This window comes from Geotrypetes seraphini, chromosome 7, assembly GCF_902459505.1.
Source record: "Geotrypetes seraphini chromosome 7, aGeoSer1.1, whole genome shotgun sequence".
NCBI classification, from domain to species: domain Eukaryota; kingdom Metazoa; phylum Chordata; class Amphibia; order Gymnophiona; family Dermophiidae; genus Geotrypetes; species Geotrypetes seraphini.
In genome coordinates, this window is record NC_047090.1 from 123717414 (window position 1) to 123736412 (window position 18999).

Genomic DNA, 18999 nt, shown 5'->3' on the forward strand with positions numbered 1-18999 from the left:
TTATTTCTATTGTATGAATAACTTCTATGTATCTACATAAAGAATATCTCACAATGCAGTGGAGCTTTTTGACAAAAATCTGCTCAATATGATAATAATAAAAAAAAAAGTAGGTCTGTAAGTAAGAGACACTATGTCTAGATTTCACCTCCTATAACAGATTAGTGTCACATTGGTTTCACATATTTGTATAACCAAGTGGCCAGCTAATGCTGGATTTAGCAGGATGCCTCATATCACAGGATTACTGATCCACAACATTCCTCGATTTAGTAGACAAATGATCCTCTACAATTCACTCTCTCCAGTCATCAAAAGTAAGAGTAACATGTATAAACCTAGTATAATGGTGTTGAACTACTATAAATTGTCAGAAGAAAGAATATCTACAGATCCAGACATCAAGTTAAAGGCGTTCCAGTACATATAAGGTAATTAATTTTCCTTCTGAAATAAGAATTAGTGATTGCAAGCTTGGTGACCAAGGAACCAGCTCAGTAAAGATTTCTATCTAAGCTATGCTTTCGAGAAACTCTCTTAATGAATAGCAGGGCTCACTAGATAATTATTTAGGACAAAGATTTACAGCATTTTATTTTCATTCTTCAGGTAGAATCTGAAGCTTGAATAAAGCAGTTTCAAGCTCAAATTAGTGCTCTTTTATTACAGATTTTTAAAAAATGTTTTAATTTTATTTTAATTGAATTGGTATGTAGTAAAATTACAAGTTAGAAACTAAAAAGTCATCTAAAGAAGGGGATGACCTATATAATCTTATAGACCTATATACTAAACATTGCTGGATTGTTCTCATATTTATCTAACAAATATTATTACAACAAAGAATCCAGAAAACTAAGTGGATGAATGATTAGGCTAGTGTTTAGCGTAAAGAGTAATACACTCCCTTCAAATCATTTAATATAAAATTGACCCTTCCCATTCACAAAGTCCAAGATGATGTTGGTGCATGACAAAAAAAAAAAAGTGCCATAATGAAAAACATTTCCCCCTTACACATGCAATTTGGACTGAACTGCAAATCATACTGGGCACTTTGGGGGCTATTTTATAAAAATCTGTCCTCAACTGACTCTGTCCTCAGTATAAATATCACTAATTTGTAACGTAAGGCTGTGTGTAAAATCCTGTACATTCTGCTGGCTGCGAATAAAAATACTTAAAAAAAAAAAAAATCTGTGCAAGTGTAAAACCCATTTTACTAAAAATACAAAAAAGTGCAACCATATACATGTGTAAAAAGTACATATACCAAAAAATCATGCAAGCTTTTAGGGATCACATGGAACTGCAATATAGTTTGCTGTGTCCCATGTTTCCTTTCTGTATTTTATTGTGCCTCATCCTCCGGGGGAGAGTACTGCCTGAGATGTGTGTACACACAATAGACAAACACATTTGCACCATCTTTGGAGCAGGTATAAACTTTGTACATGGAAATTTTCACATTATTATTAGGGCTGGTTTTGGGAGCCTATGTTACAAAGGCAAATAAGCATCCCATTATAGAATTCTACTTTTTATCTAAGAATACATGCCAGTTCAGTCAATTAATTTGACTTGGGAGTTCATACATGCACAAAACATTTTGTGACTGAGATTCTTAAACACAGCAAATGAAAAAATAACCCATGAACACTGATGTCTATTCATTTCACATATTTAAAAAGTTTGCTAGCCATTCATTGCTTGACCGACTTAGGAGACTTTTACAGCACTTTAATTTCCTGCAGGAATGACTAACCTGCAGTATCATAGCACAGTAGGTCAGTCAATCCTGTGACACACAAACAACACAGCTTGTGATTAATCTTGCAGCTGCATTAAACCTAGTGCTTTGAAGCATTGGGCACAAAGCCATGGCCCAGGAGCATTAGCTTAGCTTCCTAAACCACATTCTCTCCGGCCTGAAGTCAATCTGGATCTATCTTGGCTATTTCCCTGGAGTCTAGTGGGGTCAGGGCAGGAGTGATCCCCAGTTGCTCTTGCCCCTGTTGGCACCAGCAACCCTTAGCAGTAGGCTCACAGTACTACTACTGTGGTTGAAGCAACTAGAGAATTACTTCTGTCCTGCTTCCACTAGACCCCAGACAATTAGACAAGTTAGGTCCAGAATGAGGTAGCTGATTTCATGAAGTGGTCCCCTTAGCAGCTTGATGTACCGAGCCAGGAAAATTAATGGCACCTTTTCACTGGCTTTATTTTCTAGGAATAGCACCGCTTGTAGTGTTCACCACATACAGTACATAGCAAAGAGGTGTTTTGCACACATTTACACGCTTTGTAACTCATTACTATGTCTACTGCAGTAACTTAAATTAACATGTGTTAGGAAGCAAGTAGAGCTAAATAACAACCCTTAATACCTACTCCTCTTAGTGTTATATTAATGCACTCAGAAGGCAATTGAGTACAATTTATGTTTTACCACATTTAAACAGAATCATAAGTGTGATGTGTATGGCTTTACATTGTAACCACAGCTCAGAATTATTGCTGATCCTCCAGCTTCACAGGACCTGCCTCTTTTACAGACCATTAGGTTATTAGTGACCTGACTTGAAGCTCACATACCCCAAATTACTGTTTCTACAACTAACTATGATTATTACTATAATAAATTACATATTAACACCCTAAGAGAACATTTCAGGTTTACTACATAGGGAAGCTTTGCTTTCTTAACAAATTTGATTTAATCAACTGATCAGCTAACACCAGATCTATCATTAGCTTAGAGATGTATAGCATGCTGCTGTTTTATAATAGTCTTTCAAGGAGCAATACAAATCAAAGTTTCTACCCACTAACACTTTGCATTCAGATAAAGACTAAACTTTAAAAAGTTCTGGAGTGGGCAGACAGAAATGTTACAACTGTGGCCAAACACACAAATATAAAATCACAAGAACAATAATCCACTACCATGTTAAAACTAAACATTAATAAACCAGCACTATTTAATTAGTACATATTAAATCAAAAAGTAGTTGAATATTTTATCAGTCTCCGTAACTGATTGCCAGTGGTCTGTTATTTTCAACATGCCAGAATTTTATACCCACATAAACATCCCTCCAGGTGGTGGTGATTAGGAGGGGAAAAATTCAAAAATGTGAACTTTACAATGGGCAATTTCCAGCAAAGTAAGAATACAGATTTAGATTCCAGATCTTTATTATTACCATAGTCACTTTATTGATACCACTCCAAAAGACTACAGAGTGGTTTACAATAATAAAAAACATACATTTCAAGGTATTCAATTAAAAAAAAAATTATAAACAAATAGGATTTACAGAGCTTACAAAAGAAAGCAAATTTTCATTCAATTCTAACTCCAATGAAAGGGGACTTCTGAATTTAGAGGCCGACCAAAACCAGCGCCATCCTTCTGTTAGGAAACACCCCTACCTGAGTCCTGGCCCTCTGGAGGTCTAATGGCATCTTCCAAGGCAAGAATGGAGCCTTCTCATTCCTGCCTGTGCTGAATCACAATGGCTGCCAAGACTGCTCAGGGTGCTAATATCAAAATGGCTGCTGGGACCTCCGGCGGCAGTCTTAGCAGCCATTTAATTCAGTGACTGCAGCGGGTAGGAACGAGAAAAGGAATGCATCCTACCCTCCTACAGGTAGAACTTTGATTGAAGAGGATAACTACAAAGAACAGTGTGTTTTCGCTATTCACGGTACTATGGTTTCTAAAAACCTCTGTGAAATGCAAATTTGTAAATAACAAAACAGAGTCTCTATGGGAAAATAGATGTTAGATTCCAGCCATACGCGACATCCCTCAAAATCATGGAAAGTGAATAAATCATATGGGAAAAACAGGGTTAGATTCCTCCATGGGACAGACCTTAACAAAAATCATATTGAATATTCAGAATGTATAAGATATTACTGTATAACAAAATTAAAAACTTTAAAAAAGTTTGTAATTAGTAAATTGCAAATTGTCAGCCTGCAGCACAATATAAATAAAACCTACCTTATATTCCATCAAAAAGCATTTATTGTCAGACTATCTCATCTTTTCTTTTATTATAGGCTTTTAAACAGTAAAAGCAGTGCAAGAAGAACTGGACTGGAAGAAGTTCTACATCACTGGCAATAAATTTGGGGCTCCTTTCTATCTTTTATTTGTTGAACTTGGGAATATTTGTAAAGACGGCATGATATCAACAATTTATCAGCAATGCAAAACATATTTACCAAGAAACCAAAGGAAGCTAGAAGAAAAATGTATGCTGATTTTCTTCCGTACACAATATTAATCATGACTACGTGCACTGCATCACTCTTAACCAACATTTTTGTGCTGATTCTATTTGCCTCTAATCCAAAACTGCAAACAGAAACCTCGGCACTTACTTTGAACCTCAACATCTGTGACTTGATTTTGCCATTAACTGCAATACCTATAAGTATCTATAATAGTTTATTTAACAGAACTATTTTTAAGGAAAACACAACTATTTGCCACCTGGTAGCCTCCTTCTACGTGTTGCTCCCACTTAACTCCCTTCACTCTTTAACCTGGGTGACCATTGATAAGTTCACAGAGATCCGTTTTCCTTTACATTACACACGGCTACTCACGAGACAAAGGACCTGGTTAATACTCTGCTTACTGTGGATCTACTGCACTTTATTTGCAGCCTTCCCCTTTGTGGGCTTTGGAGATTATGCTTACAATGAAAACATCAACATCTGTCTGCCTACATTCAGTTCATCTACAAAAGCATATAGTGTTGTACTCTTAAGTTTTGGAGTTATCCTTCCACTGATGACTGTTGGTTTACTTTATATTGTTATTATTCATACTGCCAAGCGTCAGGCGAAGAGGGGGACCTTTGTGTGCAATGACAACCACTGTTATTATGTGCCCATTAAATCCCATTTCAGGAGCACCATTGTTCTTGTCCTCTCTGCTGGTAAGTCCATTTTATTTCAATGCTTAACAAGACACTAGCAAACCCATTACATATTTTAAACAAACCTGTATACTTCTGAAAATAATATACTAAATATAAGAGTTACAGATGAAACATTAAAAGCAAAACATATATGGTTATATTCATAAATATCTCCTGAACCTGAAATCATGTTTCCAAACAGCCTTTGAAATTCAAACATTAATATTTAACATGTCCAGTAGTAAAAGTAAATCGGAAATACAGAATTATTCTCCTTGGCTTCTTCAATAATTCAGTGGCACAGCTAGACACTACGCTGAGGGCAAACATCTATCAAGGCAGCATTCACATTTCCAGGATGAAGGGAGTCTTCGTTGTCATGCAATGGTGATACCTAGTGGCCTGGTTAGAGACCCTGCTTACAGGGATAAGGTGAAAGAGTCCTGGTGCATGGCAGAGGACTACCACTTTGGGCTAGAATAAACAAGGAGAAGATATATTTTTAAAAAAAATTGGAGAAAATTCCCAGATGGCTGCAAATGAAGAAGACTCAGTATGCTATATCTTAGCCTGGTTCAAACTGAGATGGATGCTCAAAACTGCCAAAAGAAAACTTTAATGTAATCCCCCCCCCAAAAAAATAAAAAGCACAAACAACTCTCCTACATGCCTTGTAAAGTGACTGCTGAAAGGAAAACGTAGCATTTGTCTATTCTAATTTCTTAGCCATCTACCCAGAACAAAATCTTTCTTGACAGAAAGCATGCTGAACACTTTTTTTTCCACATGCAACAGTCTAGAGACAGCAGGCAGATATTCTCACAGATGGGCAACGTCATCCTCAGAGCTCAGTACGGATGATCTAAAAGTGTAGTATCACTTTAACTCTTCAAACGTCTCGAGACGGCCCATACTGCACATGCACGAGTGCCTTTCCACCCGTCAGCTCGCAGGACTATCAGTTTAGTAAAAAAGCTAAGAAGCCAAGAGGGGAGGTGGGAGGGTTGTGAGAATATTTACTGCTGTCCCTAAATAACACCCGTTACATAGTAAATGACGGCAGATAAAGACCATCCATTCTGCCCATGAGTTATACCCAATAAAAATACATGATTAAATTAACTTATCTCTTCTTTGATATTTCTGAGTCATAGACTGTAAAGTCCACCTGATATTGTCCTAGGTTCCAAATGCTGAAGTTGCCATCCAAGCTCACTTCAGCAAATCCAACCATCCTGTTTGCAGGATATCTACCATAAAGTCTGGCCAGTAACATCCTCATGTTTCAAATTAGTGGAGTTCCCATTGATGCCCTCTCCATCCCAATTCTACACCAATCATCACATATGGGATAAAGACCATGCAAGTCTATCCAGTACCGGCCTTAGCGCTTTACTTGAAGGGTATTAACGTAGAACAAAATCTTTTCCAGAGAAAGGAAAATGGTAAAACCAAAGGACATAATTTGAGGTTGAAGGGTGGTAGATTCAGGGGCAATGTTAGGAAATTCTACTTTACAGAGAGGGTAGTGGATGCCTGGAATGCGCTCCCGAGAGAGGTGGTGGAGAGTAAAACTGTGACTGAGTTCAAAGAAGCGTGGGATGAACACAGAAAATTTAGAATCAGAAAATAATATTAAATATTGAACTAGGCCAGTTACTGGGCAGACTTGCACGGTCTGTGTCTATGTATGGCCATTTGGTAGAGGATGGGCAGGGGAGGGCTTCAATGGCTGGGAGGGTGTAGATGGGCTGGAGTAAGTCTTAACAGAGATTTCGGCAGTTGGAACCCAAGCACAGCACCGGGTAAAGCTTTGAATACTTGCCCAGAAATTGCTAAGAAGAAAAAATTAAAAAAAAAAAAAATTTAAATTGAATCAGGTTGGGCAGACTGGATGGACCATTCGGGTCTTTATCTGCCGTCATCTACTATGTTACTATGTTTTAATTTACATTCTTCGTTTTCTAAATTAGAGATCCTCTATGTTTATCCCATACTTTTTTTTAAATTCTATCATTTTTCCTCTCCACCACTTCCCTCTGGAGGGCATTCCAGGCATCTACAACCCTCTCCATGAAAAAGAATTTCCTAGCATTGCTCCTGAGTCTTCCTCCCCGCAACCTCAAATTATGCCCCCTAGTTTTAACATTTTCTCTTCTCTGGAAAGATTTGGTTCTATATTACCGGTAATACCTTTCAAGTATTTAAAGGTCTGTATCATATCTCCCCTGTCCTTCCTCTTCTCCAGAGTATACACATTTAGGTCTTCCAGTCTCTTCTCATATTTCTTTTGGTTCAAACCCCTTACCCATTTTCGTCGCCTTCCTCTGGACCACTTCAAGTCTTTTTATATCCTTTTCCAGATACGGCTTCCAAAACTGAACCCAATACTCCAAGTTCAGCCTCACCAATGACCTATACAGAGGCATCAACACCTCCCTTCTTCTGCTGGATATTCCTCTTTCTATACAGCCTAGCATCCTTCTGGCTACAGCCACCACCTTATCACCCTGTTTAGATGCCTTTAGATCCTCAGACACAATCACCCCAAGGTCCCTCTCTCCCTGTTAGTGCTTATCAGCCTATCACCTCCCAGCACATATGATTCCCTTGGATTTCTATCCCCCAAATGCATCACTCTACATTGCTTCGTACTGAATTTTAGTTGCCAGACGTTAGACCATTCTTCTAACTTTTGCAGATCCTTTTTCATGTATTCCACTCCCTCCGGGGAGTTCACTCTGTTACAAATCTTGGTATCATCTGCAAAAAGGCTAACCTTACCTTCTAATCCTTCAGCAATGTCGCTCACAAACATATTAAACAGAATCCATCCCAGCACCGATCTCCGAGGCACTCCTCTTGTCACCTTTCCCTCCTCTGAGCAAATTCCATTACCACCACCCTCTGGCGTCTGTCCATCAACCAGCTTCTAATCCAGTTCATGACTTTTGGTCCCAACTTCAGAGTTTCAGAGCCTCTTATGAGGAACCGTGTCAAAGGCTTTGCTGAAATCTAAGTAAATTACATCTAGAGCACGTCCTTGATCCAATTCTCTGGTCACCCAGTCAAAGAATTCAATCTGATTCATTTGGCACGATTTACCTTTAGTAAATCCATGTTGCCTCAGATCTTGCAATCCATTAGATTGTAAAAATTTCACTATCTTTACCTTCAGCAATGTTTCCATTATTTTTCCAATAATCGAAGTGAGGCTTACCGGTCTGTAATTTCCCGCTTCATCTCTGAAACCACTTTTGTGAAGTGGGACCACTTCCGCTCTTCTCCAGTCCCACAGAACCTCTCCTGTCTCTAAAGATCTATTGAACAAATCTTTAAGAGGACCTGCCAGAACCTCTCGGAGCTCCCTCAATATCCTGGGATGGATCCCATACGGTCTCATAGCTTTGTCCACCTTCAGTTTTTCAAGTTGTTCATAAACACTTTCTTCCGTGAACGATGCAGTATCCACTCCATTCTCAGGTGTAACTTTGCTATCCAATCGCGGTCCTTCTCCATGTTTTTCTTCTGTGAATAACAAACAGAAGTATTTGCTTAGCATATTTGCTTTGTCCTCATCACTCTTCACATAGCGGTTCATACCTTTTTTCAATCTTGTAATTCCATTTTTTTGTCTTTCTCCTTTCACTAATGTAAGTAATTGTGCTTTATCTCAGGACAAGCAGGAGGCATATGCTCACAGATAGGACTCCATAGCTACTGTGAAAGAGATGGAGGGAAGTTGGCACTTATGCAGAGAATAAATTTTGTAGAACTGCTTGGTCGAAATGAGTGTCCCATCCAGAATGAGTCTGCAGAGGGAGTGATATGTGAAAGTACGTATTGAGGATCAGGTGGCTGCCTTACAGATGTCTTCAATAGGAGTGGAATGGAGAAAAGCAACTTCATTGCTCTAACCTTGTGTGCTGTGACTCAACCTTCCAAAGGTAGACCAGCCCGAGCATAGCAGAAGGAGATACAGTCTGCCAACCATGTAGAGATTGTTCCCTTGGTAACAGGAGTTCCCAGTCTGTTAAGATCAAATGAGAGGAACAGCTGAGTAGATGTTCTATGAGGCTTCATTTGATCCAGGTAATAAGCTAAAGTACGTTTACAGTCCAATGTATGAAGTGCAGTTTCACCCGGATGGGAATGTGGTTTTGGAAAAAAGACAGGGGGAACTATAGACTAGTTGAGGTGGAATTCCAAGATGACTTTTGGTAGGAATTTGGGATGAGTATGGAGGACCACTCTGCCATGGCAGAAGGTTGTATAAGGGGAATTTGAAACCAGTGCTTGAAGTTCACTGACGTGTCAAGCTGAAGTAATGCAAATTAAGATGACCACTTTCCATGTGAGATATTTGAGCAATGAAGAAGCCAATGGCTCAAACCATGGCTTTGTGACAGTGGAAAGTACAACATTGAGATCCCAATAAACCAGAGGAGTTTTGATGGGGGGTTTTATGTGCATTAGTCCCTTCATAAATTTGGAAACCAAGGGGTGAGTAGCCAGAGGTTTATCATGAAGAGGAATGTGAAAAACACTGATGGTACTAAGGTGCACTCTTACAGAAGTAGTCTTTAGGCCTGAGTTTGAGAGCTGTAAAAGGTAATCCAAAACTGAAGACAGAGGACACATACCTAGAAGTAGAGCTTGCTGAGTACACCATGAGGAAAAGTGAGTTCACTTAAAACAATAGCAGTGTTGTGTGGAAGGCTTCCTATCAGCCATAGCTGAAACTGGAGCAGAGAAACTGTGTATATCAGAACTACTTGATTGAGGAGACTATCCTGAAATGTGTTCAGTGCTCTGTAGATCACTCGCAGTTCCAGTAGATTGATATTAAGCGATTGTTCCTGAGAAGTCCAAGTTCCTTGAGTGCGAAGGCTGTCTAGGTGAGCTCCCCATCTAGACATGGACGCATCTGTTGTTAACATCTTCTGATGTGGGGTTACATGAAGGAGGCCCCTGGAAAGGTTGGACGGGATAGTTCACCATTGCAGAAAATGACAAAGAAGTGAGGTGACTCTGAGATAGTGGGGGAGTGGATCTGTGGCCCGAGACCACTGAGTAGCCAGAGACCACTGGGATCCTTGACATGAAGACGGGCAAATGGAATAACATGTACTGTGGAGGCCATGTGCCCCAAGAGATGCATCATGTGATGTGCTGAAAGTTTGTTGAGCAGATAGTAATTTGCACATGCCCAGTAGTAAAAGTAAATCGCAAATACAGAATTATTCTCCTGGGCTTTATTTTTAAAAATTCCCTTCATATATAAATACACTCGAATAGATGACATGTATGTAGTGTATCCAAGAGTCTATCAATATTATGAGCATCTGTGTGCGTAAAGATACAACCGCCAGACAAAAATCATTCTTTGATGTGACTGGTCCTTGAAAACTAACAGCAAGTAGTTTTATTTTTATGCAGTAATTATCCAAACTTGGGCAATAAAGCAATCAATGCTTTGTTACTGTTTGAATCTTCTTATCTTTGCAAACTTGGATTTTCAGCTCTGACAGAACATACATTTTTTTAAAAAAAGAGAACGACTGCAGATGGTGGATGAAGAAATGCATGTTTGCTTGTTGACTATCAAGTAGTGCTGCCCAATTCAGGAAAAAAAATTTTGATTCAATTCAGCTTATTGAATCGATTTTTCAATTTGATTTTCCTGCCCAATTGGGTGTTTTTCTTTAAAACATCCTGGTGGATTTATTTTATAGCCTCTTCACCCCTTACTGGCACCATGGTGTAAACGAAATAAACAAACAAAAAAGACTTTTCCTCTCTCTGTTAAATCCTAGCTCACGTTTGCGGTCTAACACTAGCTCTGGAAGGATACACTTTTCAAATCTGACATATTGTAATCACTAGTGCTGCCCGGTTCACAATTCGAATCGGTTCACAGATTCGAATCAATTCAAAACAAAACAAACAAACAAACAAAAAAAATCGGTTCCCGATTTGGTTGACCCTCCCCCCATACTCCCTAAAGCAGGAGCGGCAATGCTGCTCTTGCTGGCCAGCCACTGCCACACCTGCTTTAGAGGGCGAGGGTCAGTTGGGAAGTGCTGCTGTCCGGCTTCCCCCCCCCCGGCGTCCGTTTCCCCCCCTTACCTCCCGCTTCCCTTCCTGGCCTCCCTGCACCGTTTACCTTCGAGGAGCAGCTTGCAGACAAGATCGCAATGCCAGCGATCTTTGTACTGATTCAGAGCTGTTTCCTCTGCCGCGATCCTGCCTCTGACGTCAGAGGAGGGGCGGGATCACGCAGAGGAAACAGCTCAGAAGCAGTGCAAAGATCGCTGGCATCGCGATCTTGTCTGCAGGCTGCTCCTCAAAGGTAAACGGTGCAGGGAGGCCAGAGGGGAAGTCGGACACCAGTGGGAGGCCAGGAGGAACACGCAGGTCTTCGGGGGGGGGGAGGGGGGGTTAGCAGTCCTTCAGGGTGAGGGGTGGGACAGGCAGGCAGGCCTTCAGGGGGACAGACAGGCAGGCCTTTAAGAGGGAGATAAGCCTTCAAGGGGGGGGAGACAGGCCTTTAAGGGGGGGGAGACAGGCCTTCAAAGGGGACAGGCGGCCTTCAGGGGTGGGATGCAGGCTTTTAAGGGGGGGACAGGCTTTTAGGTGAAGGACTGACCTCTCCTTCGCCTAAAAGCCCTTGTTTTGGGTGTTTGGGACTTAGGCTTTTATTAGGTTGATTATATGGTGTAAGTTTAGACGTAGTGGTGGGCTGGGCGTTTAAACAGCTGAACGTAGAGGCAGGCCATTCTAAAAAAAAATTCCTTTTGGATGTTTTTTTTGATAATGGACATGTTCCCTGCTTCTACTTTCAACGTTTATGGCCTTAGGCCAAAAGGGGACTTAGACTTTTTTTAATTATGCCCCTCCACATTTTTATCTTTTGTATGTTTTTCATTTACAGCATGTCTCTAGATTTGGCAAGCAGTATACAAAGTATAAATAAAGAAATGTAACATGTAAAATGGTTTCTGACACAATGTTTTTCTTTTCTATTTTTTCTAGTATATCCTATAGTTTGCTGGATACCTTATACAACTATAAGTTTTTATCAATCTGTCCGTGGCAAAGAAGCTCCATCACTAGTAGAAAAGATTTCAGTGTGCCTAGTCCTGTTAAAAACTGGACTTAATCCATGGCTAAATGTACTCATACAAAAGTAAGAAACAGGTTTTTTCATATTTGGTAACAAATAAAATGAATACTATAATGCAATGTCAAAAGAAAATGAAGAATAACCATGTGTGGTCCAATAAAAACCTCAAAGATATAACATTGCAATAGAGAAGCAGATTTCTTTCTACCAAAGGAATCAGGTTCTCAAGTAAAAAAATTGTGACGTTACAATAAGGGTTTAAATGCATTTGACATACATAACAGTTCACAAATTAAAATGGAACAGAAAAACTCCAACAATATACAAGAAACAGAAAAGGAGAACATCAACATCCATAAATTAAAAATAATGTTAAAAAACTCCCTACTAGGTTACTTTCCAATCAACCAGGTATCTAGCACACCAACACCACCCTCTAAGGCCTCTCCCAAAATACAGTACTAAACAAATAGGTTTTGAGAGCAGGAAAAGAAAGTTCAAGGTGAATAATGCTAAAGCCTACTGCTTCTAGATGCTTGCTCTCTTTATTTGCTTAATGTGGCATCTCCTATTTTCATTGGGATGTTGACTCAATGACTTAATAATCATTTAACATCTGGCACTTCAAGGGGTGGGATTGTCTTGACGCTTATTCCTAAGAATATAAAACAGTCTGTCTGATGTTAGCAAGTATCGTGTCTGAACAATTTAATTTATCTTCAATGTTTTAATATTCTTCATTTTCACAATCAGGGTTCAGGAAAAATCATAGCATTTAGACTAGTGTTAGCACTGACTGCTTATGGTAAAGAATTATTATGTAAGGGCCATTATGCCATGGTTATTCAGCTTGACCTAAATAACGCCTTTGATTTAGTCAATTTTAATCATATCACAGATTCTTAGCCATTTTGGGATACATGACTGTTTTGTCTCGGTTTCAAGGATCTTTTAACAGAACACAAGTATACTGTAAAAAAAAAAAGAAGAAATTTTCTGATAGTTGATACCCTTTGAGCAGTGTGTCACAGGGCTCTCCGCTCTCTCCTATATTGTTTAACTTATGCAGTTTTGGGGAGTTAATTAGAACAAGCAGGGATCTACCACTATATATATGCAAATGACATCATGGTTTTTCTACCCATTTTCTTATTGTTAGCTGATACTATTTGTATCATAAAAATTTGTTTTATCATCATATAAAATTGAATCCTAGCTCATCACCTTGTTTAATAAGAATAAAACAAACTTTTTATGGTAAGACGGGAATGGTTTTCTCCTGGTTACATTCTCAATTTTAGGGGTGGAAATAGATAATTCTCTATCTTTGCGCTATCATATACAATCTGTGGTCAAACAATCTTTGATAATGAGAAAATTTATATCTATAAAAAAATAATTTGATACTGAGACTTTTCGGATTTTAGTGCAGTCTCTAATTCTGTCCAGATTAGATTATTACAATCTTGTATTAGTGATTTGTTCTAAACCACTTACAATTGGTTCAAAACTCAGCAGATAGGCTAAAATGGTTTAAAGAAATTTGAACCTTTATAACCTTATTATTAAAAAAAAAAAACTTCATTGGTTACCCTTAGCAACTAGAATAAAGTTTAAACTGGGAGTTACGGTTTTTAAAAAATTTTAACAAATGATGCTCCCAGTTGTTATTTAACTGATTTGGTAATGCTGCTGCAGGGTTCTTCTACCAAATCCCAAACAAGAACTTTTTTTTCAATTGCAATTTTCAATGTTTAAAAACTTGAAATCTATTAAGACGGCTTTCCTTATCTATTCAATACCAGCTGGCAAAATTGTGGAATCAGCTTCCTTTTAGATTAGGTTCATGTGGGCATTATTTCAGGTTTAGAAAGATTTTAAAATATTTTTTCTCTTTCAGGATGAAGGTTAATGGGTTTCTTATAATTATTTTGTAATCCATCCTTGAAATCAATAGATAAAGGCAGAATAGAAGAACCAGAGTAACATAACATACCGTAATTGATGGAAGCATGTTCCATATGTTGGTGCTACACAATAAAAGGATGATTGCTTTGTGGATTCTAACCATGTCAGTGATAGTGAAGGAATGTGTAAATGTCCTTTAATGATCAGAGAAGTCTAGGAGGGACATATTAAACAATCAAAGAAGAGAGATACAATGTCAGCAGGTAAGATATTCCAATGTAGTTTTTCTTTCCCTTATCAGATTTTCACTCAGCACCTCTTCAGGACAAGGAGCAGCTAAGTTTTGGATTATCCTTTAGTAGCTTTGCTTCTAACGTGATGTCGGCTATACCTCCTGGAATAGTCACTCTGCACTTATTCTGCCCTTTTAACTTTTCCCAAGTCTGAATGCCAGCAGATAAGATATTCCAATGAAGTTCTACTTCTTAGCAGATCATCACTTAGCACCTCTTCAGTTTCTTGTTAGTTTTGGCCCATGATATTTACAGGTTTTGTTTTTTTATGCATTTTTATACTTATTTTATTCCTCTCAGGAAATACAGAAAAGCACTGTGTCAAAGATGGAAGAAATGTAACCAAGTCTGTGTATGTCTAAAACAGAACCCAATGCCTTTACCAGGAGGACACCCAAGGTCAAAAGTTAAGGACTTTCTTCCTGGAAGCAGCACACAGCCTTCAGTGCACATGTAAGACGACTATACAGAAGAATTTGAAAAGAAGTTATATGATAAACTGTCTTAACGGCATGCAGTTAAATCTCTATAAAGGCAATTGTATAATCTAGGCATTCACATTTACAAACATAAATTTATAGAATACTTACACACATTATGTGTATATGTAGGCCTCAGTTAGGTAATGCAAGCCTTATGCATACAAACAAGTATGGGCAAGTAGTATACAAACAAGTAGTATATCCTACTACACTTCCCCAAAAAAGTGCCAGCAGGACACTTAGGTGCTAATCTATATCAGCACACTTAACTTACATAGCACATAAATGCAAGGGAGCATACCTATGGGCAGGGTTTCCACTTCCACACTTAGCCTTACAGAATACTATGAGCTGTACATGTCCCTGCCGCCTTTAGACAAACCGAACTAGGTTATACTAGTATTCTACATATAATGGGCACCTAAGTGTTGCTATAGATTAGAATAGTTTCCTACCACTCCCCCTTGGAATGTCTAAGTGGAGGAGCTCTGTTGTAGAACTGTCCCCTCCATGCATAAGATTAGCTGAGGCTTCAAGGTCCTTGATTGAGGAGGTATTAACACTTAGTAAAACTGCATGCATAATTTGAGTTTCTGTGTATAATTTTACTGAAAAAAATCTGTCCACTCAAACAGCTGGTTTGAATATTAGCCCATAATTCCCTTTGAAAATCCAGTGAATTGCTCACATAGAAAAGCACATGTGTACTTTTTATCCATGTGCAGAGTTATAAAAACAACCTCTCTGATGCATATGCAGCATGTTCTCCTATTATTATCAAACTTCATTTTGCTGTTCAACAAACACTGAAATGATGCAAAAGAAGTTTCAGGGATCAGTCTTTATAGGATTTTTTTCTTAAATTTTCAGTACAAGCAGTGAATCCACAGTAACTCATATTAACAGTTAAGAGCATAAGAGGGGGGCCACACTGAAACTGACCAATGATCCACCAAGCCCAGCATCCTGCGACAGTGGATAATGTGGGGTCACTGGGAAGAACCCAACAAAATCCCAAAGGAAGGCTCATTCTCTACTGGTAACTCCTAGGAGAGGCACTTTACATTATTTGACTATATAATAGTTAGTGGACTTGTCCTTTAGAAACTCAGCCAAACATATTCCAAACTTGGTAAATCATATACCCTTGATCTAGTGCAGTGGTCTCAAATTTGTGGCCCGCCAAGTACTATTTTGAGGCCCTCAGTATGATAAAGAATGATTCTTTATGGAAAACTTGTGCCTTAAGTATCCGGTGGTCGTATTCTGGAACATTGCCCGCTTCTCTGCTGTAACCTCACGCAAGCGCTTTCCTGCGTCTGTACGAACGTAAGGTAAACATTGGAGGCAGTGTAGCTTGTGTGTGTGTCCGGTGCTGGAGGAGGTGAGAGCTGAAGGCAGTTGTGGACGCGATCACCGGACACTAAATTTTCCATTAAAAAACATTCTTTATAATACCGAGGGCCTCAAAATAGCTGGTCCAAAATCTTGTTTCTTGCAGTTGATACTTTGATAGTTTTTCACTTTCTGCATGTTGCACTGCTTTCAGATAATCCACATTTTGGATTTGTAGGTACTTACTTCATGCAAAGTTGTCATTTCTTTAATAAGACATTAACTATTTTTTCTGCGGCCCTCCAAGTGCCTACAACTCCAAAATGCAAAGGGTTTGAGTTTGAGACTACTGATCTAGTGAAACTAGACTACCACCTTTCAAACATAGTGACAACTACATTCAACTACAAAATATTTCGAAGGGAAATTAAAACCCTGCTATTCAGAAAATTTATCAAGAAAAACTAAACATCTCCTTAATTGGTCCCAATCTTGTAATTTTCCAAGCAAATTCTCAACCATATAATTAGCACCTTATCCTGTAACTTTTCCTAGAAATGTCCAGTTATCTTCTTCTGTAATCTGCCTAGAACTGCAAGGTATAAATGGAATAGAAGTCACTAATGTAATGTAATTCTCTAGCACAAGATTCCACAGCTTATTTGTGAACTAAAAAAGAAATTTAAAATTAGATTTAAACCTGCTACTAATTACTTTTGTGAAATAACATAGTATTGTTTTGAAAGACACTGGAACTTACTTCTAACACAACTTCATATAGAGGAGTCCTACCTGTGATTTTGTAAAACACTGAAGGAATGGCTATTTACAAAGCAATTTAGAGATTAATGTAACTTTAAGGGGGAGGGAAATAAGTTTGTGTCCCATTTTTAGTATTTTCTTTTGTTAATATGTGTTTAAGAGGGTTATACTTTTATCGTCCTTATTGCCCATGCTAGACTAGTTGAGTGGGTTATGCACCCCCTTGACAATCAAACAATATTCAATAAAGCATCCATCCCTCAAATTTCAAGATAATTTATCAAATTCACAAGGTACATATAACTCCTGTTACAATAATCTTATATCAGACCTCAGTGGTGTTACTACTCTGCTTCATACTTCTCTGCCGTTCAATTTCACACACCCTCCTAATCACTACCAGCCCAGTCAGTTTTTTCTTTATCACTCTCTTATATTTTATACTTCTTAACATTCCATGCAAATTAAAAACAAGTTAATACTCACCTTTAAAATCTCTTAAATGAATTGGCTAGATGATCACTTTCCGACATAGGCCAGGTTTTGCTATTGCTATATAAAGAAATTACCCTAAAAATAGGGATTATAAAAAATGTCATACTAAGTATTTTATAAATACTAATTATTAAGTGTAACTTTTTATTGGAGTTCCTTGATACAGCAATAGTGAAACATGGCCTATGTTGGAAAGTGATCTAATCTAATCTTCCATTTGTGCATCGCTCATACCTATGCAGGCTCACGGCGTTTTTAAAGGCATTCCTCAATAAAAATCTTATACCTTATGAATCTAATAGATCCTTAAGATCCTCTGGGCAACATCTACTCTGGGTTCCTTCTTTAAAAATAATAAATACCCATAGAACAACAATATGTTCAGTTACCGCACCCATACTCTGGAATGCATTACCCACTTATCTTCAGGCAGAGCAAAACTTAGACAAATTTAAAGGCGTTTTAAAAAGCTTCCTATTTATTGATGCCTTCAGCTACCTATGCTAATATTCTTTCCTTATTGAACCTCTTAATCTTTTTATTTTTTCCCAATATACGTTCTCTTTCCTGTATTTATTGTAGTTCTCCCCTCCTCCTTCTTGTCCTATTACATTTACTTTGTGTTTTATTTGTCCGAGTATATTTTGTCTAATATTGTTGTTTTTAATTCTGTTTTTATTCCTATTTTATTGTTGTAAAACGCTTAGTATTTTGTTAAGCATTCAATCAAATTTACAATAAACTTGGAGGGGGGAAGAAGAGGAGGGGGAGGAAGCGGTAAAGGGGGGAGGAGAGTACAGGAGATTAAACGTCAAAAAGATGGGTTTTCAGTTTCCTTCAGAATATGGTGTGGCTAGGTTCTGTTCTGATTGGTTCTGTTCAAATTGGAGCATTCATAATTTCTGGCCTATTTTACAAAAGGTCCACTAATTGGGGAGTGTTTTGTAAAATACATATCGAACAAGAGGGAAATGCAAATACATTTTCCATACAGTAGAACTAGCATGTCAGAAAAATACATCTGATATAAAAAAATAACATTACTCAGCGCTTTATATTTGTTTAAGCACTGGTGCTTCGTAGTATCATCATTTGCATATTCTCAAAAAATGTAATTTATAAGAACAGCCATTAAGAAGCCACAATTTACATTTTCAAAACATAGACACAATTGTCCCCTGAAACTACTTTTCCAAATTCCTGAAATGAGTAGTCTGCTGACATTTATGCACACCTTGGAAAAGATACAAAAGGAAGGGGGGAATTTTTTGAAAAATATATAAGTACTCCTGGGCAAAATCAGGAATACATACTGTACATGTTTTTATGGACTGCTGAAACCATGTCCAGGACACACAGCCCCTTAGAATCTATGGGGCTCATTTTCAAGCACTTAGACTTACAAAGTTCCACAGGTTACTTTGCAACTTTGTAAGTCTAAGTGCTTTGAAAATATGCCTCTATCTATCTATGGTGTCCTTTTATTAAGGCGCGCTAAAGATTAGAGTGGCTAAGAGCTAAGGCATCCATTATATTCTATAGGCATCTAAACATTTAGCTAATCTTTAGCGCATACTAAATCGGTTAGTGCACCTTAATAAAAGGATCTCTATGTACGCTGTGTCTGTAAATAGCAGCACTGTAAAATCAAAATTTAC

At 38.2% G+C, this 18999-nt stretch overlaps 2 protein-coding genes across 2 annotated transcripts in view; one reads left to right on the forward strand and one right to left on the reverse strand.

Annotated features, from left to right (window-relative positions):
- The window catches only part of SEC23A (Sec23 homolog A, COPII coat complex component), a 144874-nt gene that overhangs the window by 42967 nt on the left and 82908 nt on the right, over nt 1–18999 (reverse strand). The gene's annotated exons all lie outside the window — the stretch shown is intronic.
- Nucleotides 362–15313, forward strand: LOC117363383 (melanopsin-B-like). The gene is made up of 4 exons (XM_033950991.1): nt 362–431; nt 4072–4958; nt 11976–12129; nt 14568–15313. The coding sequence occupies exons 2-4, from the start codon at nt 4220–4222 to the stop codon at nt 14722–14724; spliced, it is 1050 nt and encodes a 349-aa protein (XP_033806882.1). The 5' UTR covers nt 362–431; nt 4072–4219; the 3' UTR covers nt 14725–15313.

Bases quoted from the DNA above. Each gene is read 5' to 3' on its own strand.
- LOC117363383 (XM_033950991.1), top strand. From the start codon at position 4,220: ATGCAAAACATATTTACCAAGAAACCAAAGGAAGCTAGAAGAAAAATG. The intron at 4,959-11,975 runs GTAAGTCCATTT...TATTTTTTCTAG, and splicing joins TGTTCTTGTCCTCTCTGCTG to TATATCCTATAGTTTGCTGG. The intron at 12,130-14,567 runs GTAAGAAACAGG...TATTCCTCTCAG, and splicing joins CTAAATGTACTCATACAAAA to GAAATACAGAAAAGCACTGT.